This window comes from Doryrhamphus excisus, linkage group LG1 (genome assembly GCF_037039965.1).
Source record: "Doryrhamphus excisus strain RoL-2023G ecotype Guam linkage group LG1, RoL_Dexc_Guam_v1.1, whole genome shotgun sequence".
Taxonomy (NCBI): Eukaryota; Metazoa; Chordata; class Actinopteri; order Syngnathiformes; family Syngnathidae; genus Doryrhamphus; species Doryrhamphus excisus.
The window spans coordinates 18,917,487-18,933,186 of NC_136357.1; the positions used below are offsets into that span (position 1 = coordinate 18,917,487).

General features: G+C 41.4%; 2 protein-coding genes across 4 annotated transcripts in view; one reads left to right on the forward strand and one right to left on the reverse strand.

Moving 5' to 3' along the window:
• Positions 1-609: 609 nt before the first annotated feature.
• On the reverse strand, positions 610-8,534 carry LOC131131121 (DCN1-like protein 5). 3 transcript variants are annotated; one of them, XM_078793855.1, is made up of 9 exons: positions 8,042-8,534; positions 7,134-7,320; positions 5,427-5,543; positions 5,175-5,322; positions 5,016-5,107; positions 1,662-1,770; positions 1,457-1,561; positions 1,287-1,386; positions 610-882 (listed from the first exon to the last, which is right to left on the reverse strand). In XM_078793855.1, exons 3-9 carry the CDS (start codon positions 5,492-5,494, stop codon positions 827-829), a joined length of 678 nt encoding a protein of 225 aa, XP_078649981.1. In that variant the 5' UTR covers positions 5,495-5,543; positions 7,134-7,320; positions 8,042-8,534; the 3' UTR covers positions 610-826. The 3 variants fall into 3 exon arrangements, with proteins under 3 accessions (XP_078649981.1, XP_057931493.2, XP_057931492.2); XM_058075509.2 differs by having other exon boundaries at positions 613-882; positions 1,287-1,389; positions 8,042-8,528; XM_058075510.2 differs by lacking the exons at positions 7,134-7,320; positions 8,042-8,534 and having other exon boundaries at positions 612-882; positions 1,287-1,389; positions 5,175-5,291; positions 5,427-5,549.
• A 4,387-nt stretch (positions 8,535-12,921) lies between these two features.
• Positions 12,922-15,700, forward strand: part of nell2a (neural EGFL like 2a) — a 117,822-nt gene continuing 115,043 nt past the window's right edge. The window contains exons 1-2 of the mRNA XM_058074907.2: positions 12,922-13,273; positions 13,398-13,526. Coding sequence (XP_057930890.2) covers positions 13,228-13,273; positions 13,398-13,526 — 175 coding nt within the window. The 5' untranslated portion in view covers positions 12,922-13,227. The remainder of the gene's footprint in view (positions 13,274-13,397; positions 13,527-15,700) is intronic.

The window sequence follows — 15,700 nt, forward strand, 5'->3', positions numbered from 1 at the left end:
CCTGAATGGACATGTTGGTGCAGTAAATCGAGATGATGAAGAGATGATGGGAAGGTTTGGTATTCAGGAGAGCAATGCAGAAGGACAGATGGTGGTTGACTTTGCCTGTAGTGAATACTTTCTTCCAGAAGAGAGAGGAACATGGGGTGGCCTCTAAGAGTGGAGGTAGGAGGACACAGGTAGACTGTACAGGTTGGCAAGGCAGAGACATGGAATGACATGGAAAGGAAGTTCAGCAGGTTAGGATGGTCAAGGATGGGAATGGAAGTGTACTGACAGATGCCAATAGTGTGATGGGAAGATGGAAAGAATGAGGAAAACGAGAGCGAAGGAAGAGTAGAAGCGGTGTCTGCTGTTGACCAGGAAGTAGCAAAGATCGGTAAACAGGAAGTGAGAAGAGTGTTGAAAAGGATGAAGAGTGGGAAGATACTTGGTCCTGATGGTTTTTCCTGAATACTAAAAGATGCGTCATTCTGTGCGCCCTGAAATGCTGAAACCATGAAATAGTTTGGGACAGTTTTGGCTGATGTGCTTGTGGACCCCCTGGTGGGGCAGGGGCAACTCAATGTTGACTGGAATAGAACTCTCAAGTATCAGTGATCACATACATTTTTTTTATTATTGTGAATATCTATAAACAAAATGAGGGACCATCAATCAATCAAAAAAAGGCATCCCTAATTGTAAGAACTCTGTTGCACAACAAGTCCATCTTTATGTGTTTGTGTGTGTGTGTGAGAGAGAAAACAATCGTCCATCAGTGCCTCCTTAGTCTGCGATCACATGATTGTTGCTGTCTTCTTTGTCGCTGTTGCATTCAAGTCTGCTACAATGCAGAGCAAGCTTTGTGCCATTCCACAAACTCATCCAGAAGCACCGGCCCTGTCAATCAAACACACCACGGAGGTAAAAAATGTGTAGAAAATATCAGAGGTACAGATAATTTAAATGAGGCTATGACGACATGACTACTTAGCCCAATGCAGCCTCTTTGTATTTGAAAATGGCCAAGTATAGCATCAAATGCTACGCTAATGACCAAAATGCTATTATTTTCATTTACTAGTCTTCTGCTTCTTAGAGTTGGATCTTATTTTGGGTACAATAAGAATTGATGTTGATGTACATTATATATCCTGTGTATATCAATGCTCTTGTTTCATGTTTTGGTGAATATATTGGATATTGGCTTTTTTCAGCCCTCAAAATCCCATATTGGTGGCGCTCTAGAACAAACCTGGAATTCATTGATGATAAAATGGCGCGCCCCCGCCAGTAAAACTTACAAGCTCCATCTTCATCGTAGTTGGTGAGGTCGGTGCGGATGCTTCTGCTGAACTCCAACACGTTGTACCATTGATCCTTGTTCACACCTTTGTATTTGGACTGCTGTGGGACACACGCATACACACGTCTGTGGATGACTAAAACAGCTACACCCCCCCCCACGACTTACTTCTAGGAACTGGAGGAAGACAGGGAAAAGAGGCCAAGATCTGCCTAGCAACAAGTCCAGCATGGATTTTGCAGTGTCCATGTCCAAATTCCTCTGATCTTTATCCTGATCATGGAACACGTGACACGGGAAAACCCACAGTGAGCAGAGATGGTCTCAGATCAGCAGATTTCAAATATAAATAATGAAAAAGTCATAAACTCACCCTGGCAAAGTCAAAAGAATATCTGTAGATGTTTTTAAAGAGGCCCAAGTCGTTGAGCTCACTCTGCAGGTCATCCAGTTTGCTTTGCAACCTCTCTGTGCAGTCACACCTGCAAACACACCAGAATCTTATTTACACAATGTCAGGACGTAGTCAATAAACCCTCAATTATGGCGCTTAACTGCTCAATTTCTATGCAAACCTGTTTATGATCTTCTGGATACAGTTTCTGACTACACATGAACCAACATCCCTGTAGTCACCTTAACACTACAATTCCCTAATATAATGAAATGAACCTGGTGTGTTCAAATGTTTTTTCCAGCGAGTTTTTGCCCCAAAGTGAGAAATGCCAGGATGCAAGTGCTAAGAAGCAAGGTTGTCAAGATATTACAGTAGCATTACAGTCCAGCCGCGTTGGAAAAGGATAAAAGGCTTTGCCTCAGACCTCCATGGCCTCACACCGGCAGCTCGGAGTGTGTGCCTGAATACAGTGCACTTTGCTGGGTCACAGCAGGCGCCTCCCTCCCTCTCTACTCCGGTTCTCCTGATAGTGGTGATGTGGTCGTAGTAGTACTACTAGTAGTAATGTCATGATATGAGTATTTTATTACAAATAATCAGGTACACTTGGTCACATCCTAATTTGTTCCAGTCCTTCTTACTCCTTGGTGTGCATAAACTACAATTACATATACATTTTTAAAAGTAGATATAAATATTGGTCTTGAGATGCACAGTTATAGCTATTGTGTATTTTGATAGCTCCAAATGCACTGAAAATGGAAATGACGCTAAAAGATACAGTAGACATTATTTAGGTTGAATACACATGTACATAAGTATTTTCTGGGATTTACTTAAACGCAGTAAATGGTACTTCTGCATGACAAGTTCCATTGAAACCACACATACACGCACTGTAAAGATGTTTTTGTGATGTTCCGGGTTCCAGTGAATGCATGGGAATGAGAGAGCGTCGTTCCGATGACAAAGGGACTAGAGAAGTGTTCCAGAGTTTGAGATACATACTGTTCTAGGGTCTAGCGGGAGAACCCTGTGACAATGTAATTGCTATATTTATGTCATTTCAAGACTTTATGCTTTGCTACCAACACACAAATGATACCAGTGGTACTTGGCATTGGAGGTGGATGAATGCACCCCAATTGTACATTTACAAAAACCGTCCGCTGCACGGGGGGTCTCTGAGGCTTTCAAACCAGGTGAGGAAACACTTTGAACCGAGCACTACACCTGAGATGCTGAGACTCTGGCTTCAAGGTGTGTCAATTAAATATGTTTACCATCACCCGTGTCAAATCACATGCAATCTGTTATTTGGGCCTTGGAGCCATTTTACTACACTTAGCTTGTAATGCTAGCTCATTCCCTACATGAACAGAGATAGTCAGCTAATCATGTAGCCTTTATGGCTGTCAAAAATAGAGAACTAACAGCAGTATAATTTACTGCTTTATTATTTTTTTGGCATAATTAACGCATTTGCATCATGGCAAGCTAGGCCTCTGTTATGACTACGGACGGAGGTACACTTTAGCATCCCCCACAACACCGCATACGGTGAGGAAAAACCAATGGCCGAGTCAGAAAAATAACGTTCAGAGTGTTTATTGTGCTCTCCAGAGAGTGCAGGCAGTGAAAAAGGTGTACAAATTGTGGACAAAAGTGCAGAAAATAGTGAGGAAAAAATATTTACAGCTCCTCAACAACTACCTTCTGTAGTGTTCTTCACCTCCCAACCAGCTTTGCTGCCATGACGAGTGCCATGTTTGACTGGCACCGCGACCAACCGGGAAAGGTAGTCTGCCAGGCCATTAGATTTGCCTGACCGTTGGTGGACTACACACTTGTAGGGTTGTAGGGACAGATATGTTAATCAGATGTTCTGATCCCTCATCGTGTTGATCCATGTCAGACCACGGTATTCTGTCTCCAAATCAAACTCCCTGCCCAGAAGGTAGTACTTTGATTGCCAGCCCTTCCTTCTCTACCACTGAATACCTGGTCTCCCGTGGTAGAGATAAAAGATAGCTTTCTCCTCCCCTGGGTCTTCCTGCGCGAGGACCGCACCAAGCCCGATTGCTGAGGCATTCACTTGGACCAGAAACCTTCTGTCAACGTCCGGGCTTTGCAGTACCGGGGAGGAATGGCTTCCACTTTGTCCACTTGTGGCCGACCCCCCCCCACCTCTCTGTTTCGGTTTCTTTTTGTCAGGCTGGAGCATCTCATATGTCAGGGCTCATACGGCCAGAACTGTGTAGGGACCTTCCGCTTGGCCAGGCACTTGCTGCTGGACGAGGGAAGTTGTAGGAGAACCTTTGGTCCTGGCTGGAAGTGGCAGTGACATGCTTACTGGTCATACCACAATTTGTTTCTTCTGTGGCTCCTGCAGGTTCTCTCTTACCTCCTCTCGATACCTGGCCAACCTCTACCTTATTTGGAGCACATATTGTACCACTCCCTGCTCACTGGTGTGGGTTTTTGATCCTTCCCAGTTCTTAAGTTTTCCATACAAAAAACAAAGTTCAAAAGGCAAAATCCTGTTGAGGCTTGAGAAATGGAATCCATCCGTCCCGGTCTTTCCTGTCTCATCCAAACTTTTGGAACATTCTTTTCAGTTTGGTTGAATCTTTCCATCAGTCTGTTTGAGGATAAAGTGTACTCTTGATGGAGGTCATTCCTAGCTGCTTATGGAACAACTGCCTCAGTTTGGAAGTGAAATTTGAACCCTGGTCAGTCGGCACCAGAGGAGTAATACTCCTGCAAGACAGTGCTCCAGTCCACAACTTGCATATCGCCCAGACAAGAAGCACACTTGCGGCTATAAAGTTCTTCCGCACACCCCTTGTTCTCCTGACCTGACACCATCTGACTTTCACCTGTTCCCAACCATGAAGTCATTTTTGAAGGGAACATGTTTTCCAGATGATGACACACTGATTACCAAGGTAGAGTCACGGTTTGAGGCTCAACCCACCGATTTTTACCAACAAGGTTTCCAGAGTTGCCTAAAACGGGAAATGGGAAAAGTGCATAACGCTGGGTGTTGCCTATTTAGACGAAGGGTAATACCCGTTCAGAGTTTTGTTTGTGTGTGTTGGAAGTGAGTCAAGGGAAATCTTTAATGAACACCCCTTGTCATATAGGCCAGCGGTCACTAATGTGATGCCACACAGAACACGATTTATTTCATTATTTAATAATTCATATATTTTTGAAAAAACTTAGTTTTGTTGCTTGTGATACATCGTCATGTTTGCAAGTTGTAAGTGAGGTAGCACCACTGCAGGCTAAGATGTGACTGTATTATTATGAAAAGTGGGGTCTTACTGTAAGGACGCCATTCCCCTGAGCCACTCATCTTTGGTGAAGAAGCCCATGTTGGCAGCTTCCAGATGCCAGGCCAACACCAGCATGATGACCTGCAAAGTGGAGAAAATGCATTTCTACACTTGCTAGCATCTCTGCTGCGCATCAGAGACCACTCACGTTCTCGGGGGCCACGCAAAGGTCTTCGCAAAACCTCTCCATGCCCTCGGGGCCGACCACCTCGTCCCGGCCCGCGTACTGGTGGAACCAAGCCAGGCACTTTTTGCTGGAGAAGGGCTTTTTGGCGCAGATGGGATGTTGGGTGAAGCTAAAATTCACCAAGTTCACAACACAACAACCAAGCTAAAGATTCTGAAGTCTCTAACAGCTTTTTCAGCGTGTTTAGCATAAAAAACACATTTAAAAAGTTACCTTGTGATTTTACACTTTTGCTGATGATCATCAGGATCAGGGAGCTTTCTTTTCTTCTTCACGGGCATCACTGAACCTTCAATGGGCTTCACAGCTCGCTGGGCTACATACAAATATCTACACACACACACACACACACACACACACAGGCAGGCAAAGAAAAGGTTGCCACAACATTAGGTTCACAATATTATGAACTCTAATGCAAGAGATGGACCCAAAATTCTGGCCTTTAAAAAGAAGATAATGCAAGTTTTTAGTTATAGTAACCCCTTCACTCCATCTCCGTTCTTCAAAAGTAGATTACTTAAGAAATCATGGCGCTTCGTGGTAAAATATGGCCTATAATTAGCCAAAAGTAGGGCTGTCAGTCCATTAAACAATTTGATTGTGATTAATCACATTTCGTCTGTAGGTAACTCAAAATTAGTTGCATTTAGTCATAGATAGAAATGAGTTTTTACCTATAATAAGTAGGGGAAATCTCTACAACAATAATTACATACTTTTTTTTTTTTTTAAAGGGACAAACATTCAGCAAATACAAAAAGTGAGCTAGTGAGACCTCACACACTGACACAAACATGTTTTTATTGTTAGTGTCAGCTCAAAATAAGATTTAGGATACTGGTTTTAAATTCTAAATGTTTGTCAATAAAAAAAGCCTATTAAAGGACATTCAGAAAGGATTATTATTCAAGAATGTATATATGAAAATACCTAAAACACAAGGCAATGGTCATAAGACATTTAATCAAAATTGCAAAAACAATGTAATTTTATTTCTCTTAAAAAAACACAGAAATTAATAATTATATTACAGTAAATATTGTATTACAATACTGAAACTATTAATTGGAAATCCCACATTTTTTTAAGATTTATACGAGCTGCGATTTGTCCTACTTTTTTTGAATCCATTGAACGCACCATCTACTGTTATCTGATGCCTAGAGGGATGTATGGATGTATTTTCCCCCTTTTTCTTTCACTTCGTATTTGCTCCCAAATGCTGATACTATGTGGGAATGCATAAATGTAAGATTTGATGACTATGAGTGCTAATGGGCATCATTGTGGTACACAATCTCTCTGAAAAACTCTCTGAAATTTTTTTTAGAAATGTCAAATAGCTCGGGGAAAGCATTACTTTGTTCCTCCATGTGTGAGAGACAACTGAATAGCATCCTGTCTGCTCATCCTTGTGCTGATCCAATCACCATTCAGAACTCAGTCAGCATGCATTCATGGTCTCACACAAAGTTGGACTTTTTTAAACTCATGACAAAGACGTTCATTAAAAACAATATTTAAGCATTGCAAAGGGAGCCACAACAAAGAGGGTGAAGAGCCACATGCCGCAGGTTGCTGACCACTACTCTAGACGGACTGCTCAGCCACAGAGGGGTAAGCGGTGCCTCATTAACGTACACGGTGCAATTGGCAAGTTAAAAACGGCTCATGTTGCATTGGTCACACTGCCACCACATTATTAGGTTATGTTCAGCTCGCCTCTATTTCAGTTTGTATCGAAAGTTACTCTATAGACTTGTGATGTGTCAGTCACTTATGCATCACACACACACACACACACACACACACACACACACACACACGAGCCTGTATATATCTGTGTGTGTGTGTGTGTGTGTATGCTTATTGGTGCCAGTTTTCTTTCAGATCAAATATCCAGGATGCAGGTCTTACTTGTGCACTTGTAACTGCTTTTTCCATTCAAATCTTCTAGAACTGATGGGGGAATGGGGAGCGGCGGTCCAAAGTCTTCAAATAAGCCAAATGAAAAAAAACAAACAAAAAGACAACCCACCCAAACGTCCAAACAGAAAACGTGTTCAGATCATCTGTTTGTTCTGTCAGAGTTGGCAGATGTTTCCTGTGGGAAGACAAGAGGGTTAAAGGATGCATTACATGTTTTGTGAAAAACACTAATACAATTACAAAAGGTGGTTACCTTACATACTTTATATATTGTTTTTTTCGTTTGTTTTGAACATGAAAATCACTACAATTAAAGAATCCGGATTGAAAATGAGATCAACAACAGCCATTTTCCAGTCGTTCCGTTACACAGTCTTGCATTGTGTTGTGGGAAGTAGATTTGTTTGTTGACACAATTACTTCTGTGCCCTTACAGTCTATAACCCTCTATGCATGCCCTGTCAACATAAACAGTTCATGCCAAAGGTGCTGGGTGAAGTAGAGGTCATTTCCTGGCTTAAATTAATCACTTTTATTCATTTGATAGTGTTATTATAACTCGTTTTAGCTAGCGTGACAGAGTTCTCAACTGATGACCACGTTAAGAGGTCTCATGTAACATTTCTTCAGTGTTTTACAGTCTAGATTGGCTTCCTAAAGACGTTTAGATTAAATTAAAAACGTCCCATGTGTTTATAATGTGTGAGGCGTCTTTTGTTTGTCATCTTGCAGGCGTGAGAGCTACCCTGCTAGCTTAAATGCTAATTTGTCAACACGTTCGCCAGGTATTTGTAGACTGTTTTATGTGAGAGGGTTTAGTTCATCAAGAGGGTGTATCTTGCCGTCGTTGAAAACCTATAGTCAGGTTATAATATTGATGAGGACTAAATACTCACTTGTTTCAGTAAAACTTCAGCAGACAACCACTTTTCTTCACCGGCTTCTGCTGCACCAGAGCGTGTGGATGAAGCTTCCGGGCTTTGTGGACGATACCACTGTGCTTTTAGGGGGTGGTTCGGAAGCTAACCCTTCAAATGTCAAGAGTACGTCTCGCGAATACATTTAACAACATGGTTAATACTTGAGGTAAATTGTAGATTATGGATGAAATACGAAGATATTAAAGTGCGTAAAAAAGCGCACATGGGACCAAATGCTGTTCACTATCACCCCCGCAGAACAAACAAGCTAAAACGTAATTTCAGGTGGACGTTTTATTTTTGGCAGTCACGTGTATCTCTCACGTTCGTCACAGAATTCCGAGAAAGTTGATGTGTAATTATTGTACGATAACTACATTGTTCTGGGGGTTAACGCAAGGCTGGGTCATAACTACTTCAATCAATGACTGAAAAAATAAAACACAAGCGATGTGTTTGTGTCAGAGATCTCTATGTGACATTGAAGTAAAGCACTTACTGTGGGGACCACAGCGCTGATCCGCCTAGGGCAGGGGTGGGCAAATATTTTGACACGTGGGCCGCACTGAGTTAATAAAATTGTCCGTGGGGCCAAAACATATATTTAACACACACAAACACACTATTTTATGCTTATAATTTTCCTTGAATTATTTGTCTAATTTTATCTGTAGCAGTGTTATACTATCAGTTGTATGTTCTCATGTCCATTTTTTCAGGAGCACTTTAAACATCACACCACATCAAACTATGTAATTTACTTTTACAGTTTTTTTTTTTTTACTAAATAAGGCATCCGACCTGAAAGTCATGATGCCAGTTTGTATGTTAAAAGTTGAAATACTTAGAAAGCAACTGGCGGGCCGGATTCAAACGCTTGGTGGGCCGTATGTGGCCCCCGGGCCGTAGTTTGCCCACCCCTGGCCTAGGGTGTCATTCAAGCCAGAACCACCACGACCACCTGGGTTAGGGAGAATGGGGACACCACTTGATTCTCGTGGGAAGGGCTAAGACAAGGGCCAAGGGCTAGAACTGGGATTCAGTCCCTACAGCAAAAGTGCTTGTTAAAAACCCTCTATATGACAGGAGTGCTGTCATAAACCCATAATTAAACATAACATAAATGCCATGGAGGGCCGAGACATTACAGGTTTTCTTTCCAGCCGGTCACTAAAGCAGGTGATTTTAATGATGAACCCTCCTTTGGTTTGAGGGAAGGAGCTCAATGAAATCACCTGCTGGAGAAACTGGTTGGAAAGAAAACCTGCCGCAAACAGTATATGAATCAAGCCCTCCGCTGTTTTAAAAACTACTGGAAAAATCTTTGTGGAAAATCTTCTATGTGCCAGTTGCTCTCTGCCCTATTGCAGGGGTGTTCAAACATTTTCCCAGATAGGGCCACATAGTGAAAAATGAAAGAATGCAAACTTTGATATTTTGTAAAGCAACACATAGAGACCAAGACGTTTTTTACGTTTTCCAGCATTCAATTTTCCTCTGGTAAATGCTCTTATTGTAATATTATGACATGATACATTGTTATGCAAAGATACTTTGCATATATAACAGAGGTCTGGTGTTTGCAAGATGGGCTCTTGTGTTCCTGCCGTTCACCATCTCCCACGTCACATAGTGGTAAGGGACCAGCAATGGATGAGTTCAATGGCCTCCTGTGTTGATGTGCTTTGTTTCATGTGCCAGTCCTTGGCTTCTCAGTGTAACCTCAGTGTATTTATGTAATACATAACATTTTCAATGTATTGCTCCACTGCAACATCTAGTAAGAGCTTCCACTGTCCCCGCTCATCTCCACATTTTATTACATTCTTGGCTTTTAATTGTTCATATTTTGCTGATGGTCCTTCAGGAAATGACAATTTATGGGCAATCCAGAGTCATTACCTTTGCAATGTGTACCCAGTGGAGAGGCAGAGTAAATGCATTCATTATGTATATGTATCAAGGGCTCTAAGAGGCCTCTGCAGTTTGTCATCTATTTTTAAAGCATTCCCATCCCAGAGCATGTTGTTGGCATCAAGTGAAAACACTGTGGATCAGGATGGAGATCCAACTGTTGGTCATTTGCCGGTCAGCCCAATAAAAGAAATCTGGAAGTGTCCCTGCAAACTCATGTCAAGCGACTCCAACCAGACCCGCATCGCCAGCAAAAAATCTTTCCAAGTCATCCAAGCTTTGGCTCTGACTTTGTCGACAATTCCGTTGATAGCCTCTGAACCGACAGCAAAAGATAATCCATCTGCCAGATAAGTGAATGGCAAACAGTGCATACACTGTATCTTCACAAGCGTACTTTCAAAAAACAGGGTAGGAGGATGCGAATTAAGTGCCGTTCAAAGCATCCCGGCGCTATAAAAAGGACACCATGAGGATGAGTCACAAAGGCATTTGAATGTTTTATTGCCAAAGAAGACAAACGTCAGCTGCCGACAGCTCATCATCCAAGAAGTATGATGGGTTTTTTTTTATGATATTACTGTACACTCCATGGTGGCAGGATCACTGAAGCAGGAAAAGTTGAACCACTGGTGTCTTGACAGTAGTAATACGTTTGTGTCATCACGTAAGACGACACATTTTACACTATGCACTATCTCTGCATATTGGACAACATATGGTGATTGAGGGATTTGATTGCAGCACAAAAACATAATGATAAATCAAATAAGTCACAGACAATACAATATAATATCATGCAATATCATGCGAGTAGTTAGCGTGGAGGCCACAGAGGGTTCGATTCCCCCCGGGTCATCTCTGTGTGTAGTTTGCATGTTTTCTCCCGGTACTCCGGCTTCCTCCCACATTCCAAAAACATGCTAGGTTAATTGGCCACTCCAAATTGTCCATAGGTATGAATGTGAGTGTGAATGGTTGTTTGTCTATATGTGCCCTGTGATTGGCTGGCCACCAGTCCAGGGTGTACCCCGCCTCTCGCCCGAAGACAGCTGGGATAGGCTCCAGCATGCCCAGCGACCCTCGTGAGGATAAGCGGTATAGAAAATGGATGGATGGCAATGCAATACCATACCATGCTGCACCACAATACTACACCATACCATACCATACATACCACTCTATCATACCATAATACCACACCATACCACACTATCATACCACACTATCATACCATAATACCACACCATACCACACTATCATACCACACTATCATACCATAATACCACACCATACCATACCATACATACCACACTATCATACCATAATAACATACCATACCATACATATCACGCCATCATATACTACATATATACTACACTACATATGAAGAGCTTGCAACCAAAAGGCGCTAAATCCATTTTGACTGATTTCGAGAAAATCGATGATTTTTAATTACGCACATATCAATCTATTTGGTCATCAAGTCTATATTGCAAATGAAAGAGCTATCAATATATGTCATAAAAATGCATGCTATAAAAATCCTGCACACACCATGTATTTTATATATTTTTTTAAATTATTATTTTTTTCGGATTTAGCACCTTTTGGCTGAAATGATGGATTTAGTGCCTTTTGGCTGAAATAAATTTGAAGTCACCTTTAACTTCTTCAATGGCATTGTTGTAAAAGATGCTTTAATGTGCTATAAATAAAATAATTACAACACAGAAGCCATTCTCAACATACAATACACCCCCCCCCCCACACACACGTGCACTCGTTCACCTTCAAACATTACAGAAACAAAATGTTATAACCTACCACTAGTACACTGTTACTGATAAAATTTTGTTAAGATATTATAGCACACATTAACATCATCCACATTCCATGATGATCAGCTTTAACACAACTCAACATACCCAATTATACAAGACAATGGTACAAGACATGTCATACATTGCAGGTGCATTCAACCTGTAGGCTGCAGTAGAGCGACACATGAAAAATAACAATTTGCAGACAATAATACAAATTTTATTAAAAGCAGTGCTCATATTTGACTGCACCATGAAGGTGACAGTGACAAAAATCATCTCATTACAAACTCTTTACATTGTATGTTTTTTAGTACAAGTAAAATAATGTTTCTCATGAAAGTTGGAGGTGTCAAGGTAGAGACATGCCTTTTATGGCGTAAAAAAAACTTCCATGTTACAGAATACTGTAAAAACACAATTTGTGTTCTCCTGAATTGCATAACATACTGTAACTATCATACGTGTACTTAATGTACACAAACAAAACAGGATGCACACTGATACTGGCTTTCTGTATGTGCAGTGCCAATTGTATTCTTCTCTCTGATTGGTCAGATTATCAATAGATGGGAAACTTGGGCCAATCAGAATAAAGAATAAAGAAAGGGATTTAGCTCCTTTTATTATTATTATTATTATTATTATTATTATTATTATTATTATTATTATTATTATTATTATTATTATTATTATTATTATTATTATTATTATTATTATTATTATTATTATTATTATTATTATTAATGTTATGTATTTATTTGAAAAAAAGTTGTTAATATTATGAGAAAAGTATATTTGTATTTTTTGTAAAATTCGGTTGGGGAAAAACTTCTCCGGGAATCAAGTCATAATATTATGAGAAGAAAATTGAGTCTGAAATGAAGATTAGTTAAGACAAAACTTGTAATATATGTAATATATGTAGTAACATTGTTCAATGAATAATACATAGGGTGAGCTGTATTAGCACCGGTGAGTGTGAGAGTTGTTTTACGTGTTTTTACCACCAGGAGGCGCGACTCGACCACACGTCCCCTCCGGGGCAGAAGGGAGAGGGGGGAGTTCTCCGTCCCTCCTACCCGCACTCCCCTCCACCCTCCTCGGCCGCAGCTCACTGCCTGCACGCCGCGGCAGGACCGTCTGTTGAGCTGGTCGAGCAGCGTCATCTCCCTTTGTGCATCCTCCGTGCACCCACCTGTGCTGGAGGACGTCGCATCCTACATGGAATAATAACAACATTTGACTTCATCGTCGTTGCGTTTTTGGGGTTTTTAAATTCAGACTCCTTGTCATTGTCGGGGCATGTAAAGTTTGGATGATGCCCCCGCTCAGCATCCGCGATTGCTAATAAACCGAGCGTTGCATTATCTATCAGAAGTGGACAAAATATGGATTGATTTAACAAAAAAACCTACATTCACCATGGGATTCTTCCAGCTATTTCTGGTTGTGTGCATATTTTGCTCAGGTAAGGAGATTGCTATCAGTGTGATCCATCTTGCAGCATCCTTCATGAATTCATATGCTGTTTTCAAGCAGGTCTCCAAATCATCTTACCCCCCCCCCCCTCTTTTTATCTTTCTGCAAATTAGTGCACGCTTTCGGGGTTGACCCAGCTCTCCGCATCAGTGTGTTTGACCAACTAATGGCCGGAGATGGATTTGATGGAGTTACTCAGGTCCAAGGCTTCCACCGGGAGTCCAGAGCGTTCCACTTCCAAGGTAGGGTGACACCGCCGCTCTTGAGACGCCCCAGTCAATCATTGCTATTCTTGCCTGACCCATCCATCCATTTTCCGAGCACACTTGTACCCACTTGCGTCTCGTGTGAGCTGGAGCCTATCCCAGCTGAGTTCCAGGTATATGCCAGACACTACAGACCAGTGGTTCTCAACTGGTGAGTCGGGACACACAAATACGTGTGGAAAGCACTAAACGAGCCACCATCCTCAAGTACAGAGAGGTGCACCAACAAATATGAATATTTGCATTATAAGATCATCAAGTCTTACCTCTATGCATTCCCACAGAGCGTCAGGAATTGGGACCAAATATGAGCTGAAAAAACAGAAAAATACAGTAAAGTAGTCTTATCTCTGCATCTTGGGAGAAGATGCATTGCAAAGTTAAATGGTGCATTCAAAGCGGAACAAGTCGCCACTCGCATTAAACATGCAAATCTTGTGGGATTTCTAACAAATAATTCTATTTGGCATAAAACAATGGGCCATATTCATTTATTAAAGTGTGTAGTTATTTACAAATGTACAAATCATATTGTTTGTACACTATATTGAATTATATAGTTATAGTTATATTTGAATCCACTCCAGCTGTGTATATCTAGATCCGTATGGAAGTATTTATGACATCCTTACTTATTATTAAAGATCAGCTCAATGAAAATGTATGGAGATTTTTCCCTTTAATGAAAGTGGCTAATAAACATAATGCTGAATGGAGCTACTATCTGTTCCTGTATTTTCCAGTGCGCAAATGTTGACCTCGACAAACCGCCTCTCAAGCATGTAAGCTAACGTGGGTGGCTAGCAGCAATCTAGCGCACTCCTTCCATTCCATCCATTCATTTTTCATGTTGCTTATGCTAACTAATAGGAAGGTTACAATTCCCGGAAGTATACGCAACGTAAAAAAGCATAACATCTGACACTATGTGCACACTCGATTAGGAGAGGATCAGAGGATCGAACACACAACCTTCAGGTTGGGAAACCACCTGAGCCATGGCCGCCGTGACTTCACTTTTAGTTAGCTATTTGTGTTAACGTTTAAATAAATTTCCCAGCCTCAGCCTAATGACGAGCATTTCTCAGATGTTGTCCAATGTTGCACATTGTTGTTTACGTTGTATGTACTGTGGGTATTACGTCAGGTTCTGTGATTGGTTTATCGTTGCCAGCATACGTGCTGTACGTATTACATAGTGTTCTGATTGGTTTATCGCTGCCAGTGTATGTATCATACATATTCCGTATTGTTCTCTGATTGGTTTATCGCTGCCAGTGTATTTATAATACATATTCCGTATTGTTCTCTGATTGGTTTATCGCTGAGAGCATTGTACGTACCGTGTGTCATCGGGAAATGGTCGAAGTAGAACCACATTTTTACAGATTTTGGAACTCACACATAAGGCCGACTGGATTATAAAGTACCTGTCGATTTTTGAGAAAATGAAAGAATTTTAAGTGCGCTCTCCTCTGCATGTCCTTCACTGCTCCTGTGATCATTATCCTGCCCTGCCGGAGGATTTTAACTTCAGCTCTGAGTTGTTGTTCAATGTCTTGTCACATCCACTTTTGATTTGGGATGGTCCTCACAGAAAAAAGTCCAGCGCTGTCCGCTGACCTCGGTGTCCGTTCCACTGGGCAGTTCAAAGCCATAACACGGTCAGCCGATCAGTTACAGTTCTTCTCTGGTGTGGTGAAGCACCATCTTGCGCCCACCAAGCATGAGCCAACCAACCGTTTCCTTGAAGACGAAAACACAGCATTCCTCTGAGTGTATGAATGAGATGCTGGTTCAACATTTGGAGATAATCGTCACCGTTTCCGATCAATCTTGTCTGAATAACGTGGGTATGGCAGTGTAGCGACACAGATTATTTGCATCCTCGCTGCCTTTCACCCAAAGACACGACAAGGAGCATTTGGTTTATTGATAACATGGACTTTCTGCTGTTAGCTGCTGGGGGATAACTCATTGTTACAAGCAGCCGTGATGATAACAGACTTTGGTTGAAAACTTTCCAATATCTACCCGAGTTTTCTGATGTGGTTCTAGAAGCTTTTCTGTGCTAATTGTCATCACCTCACCAAGCATATGTAGACCTCACTGCATGTCACCGTTTCACAGGCATCAACAAACAACATTTT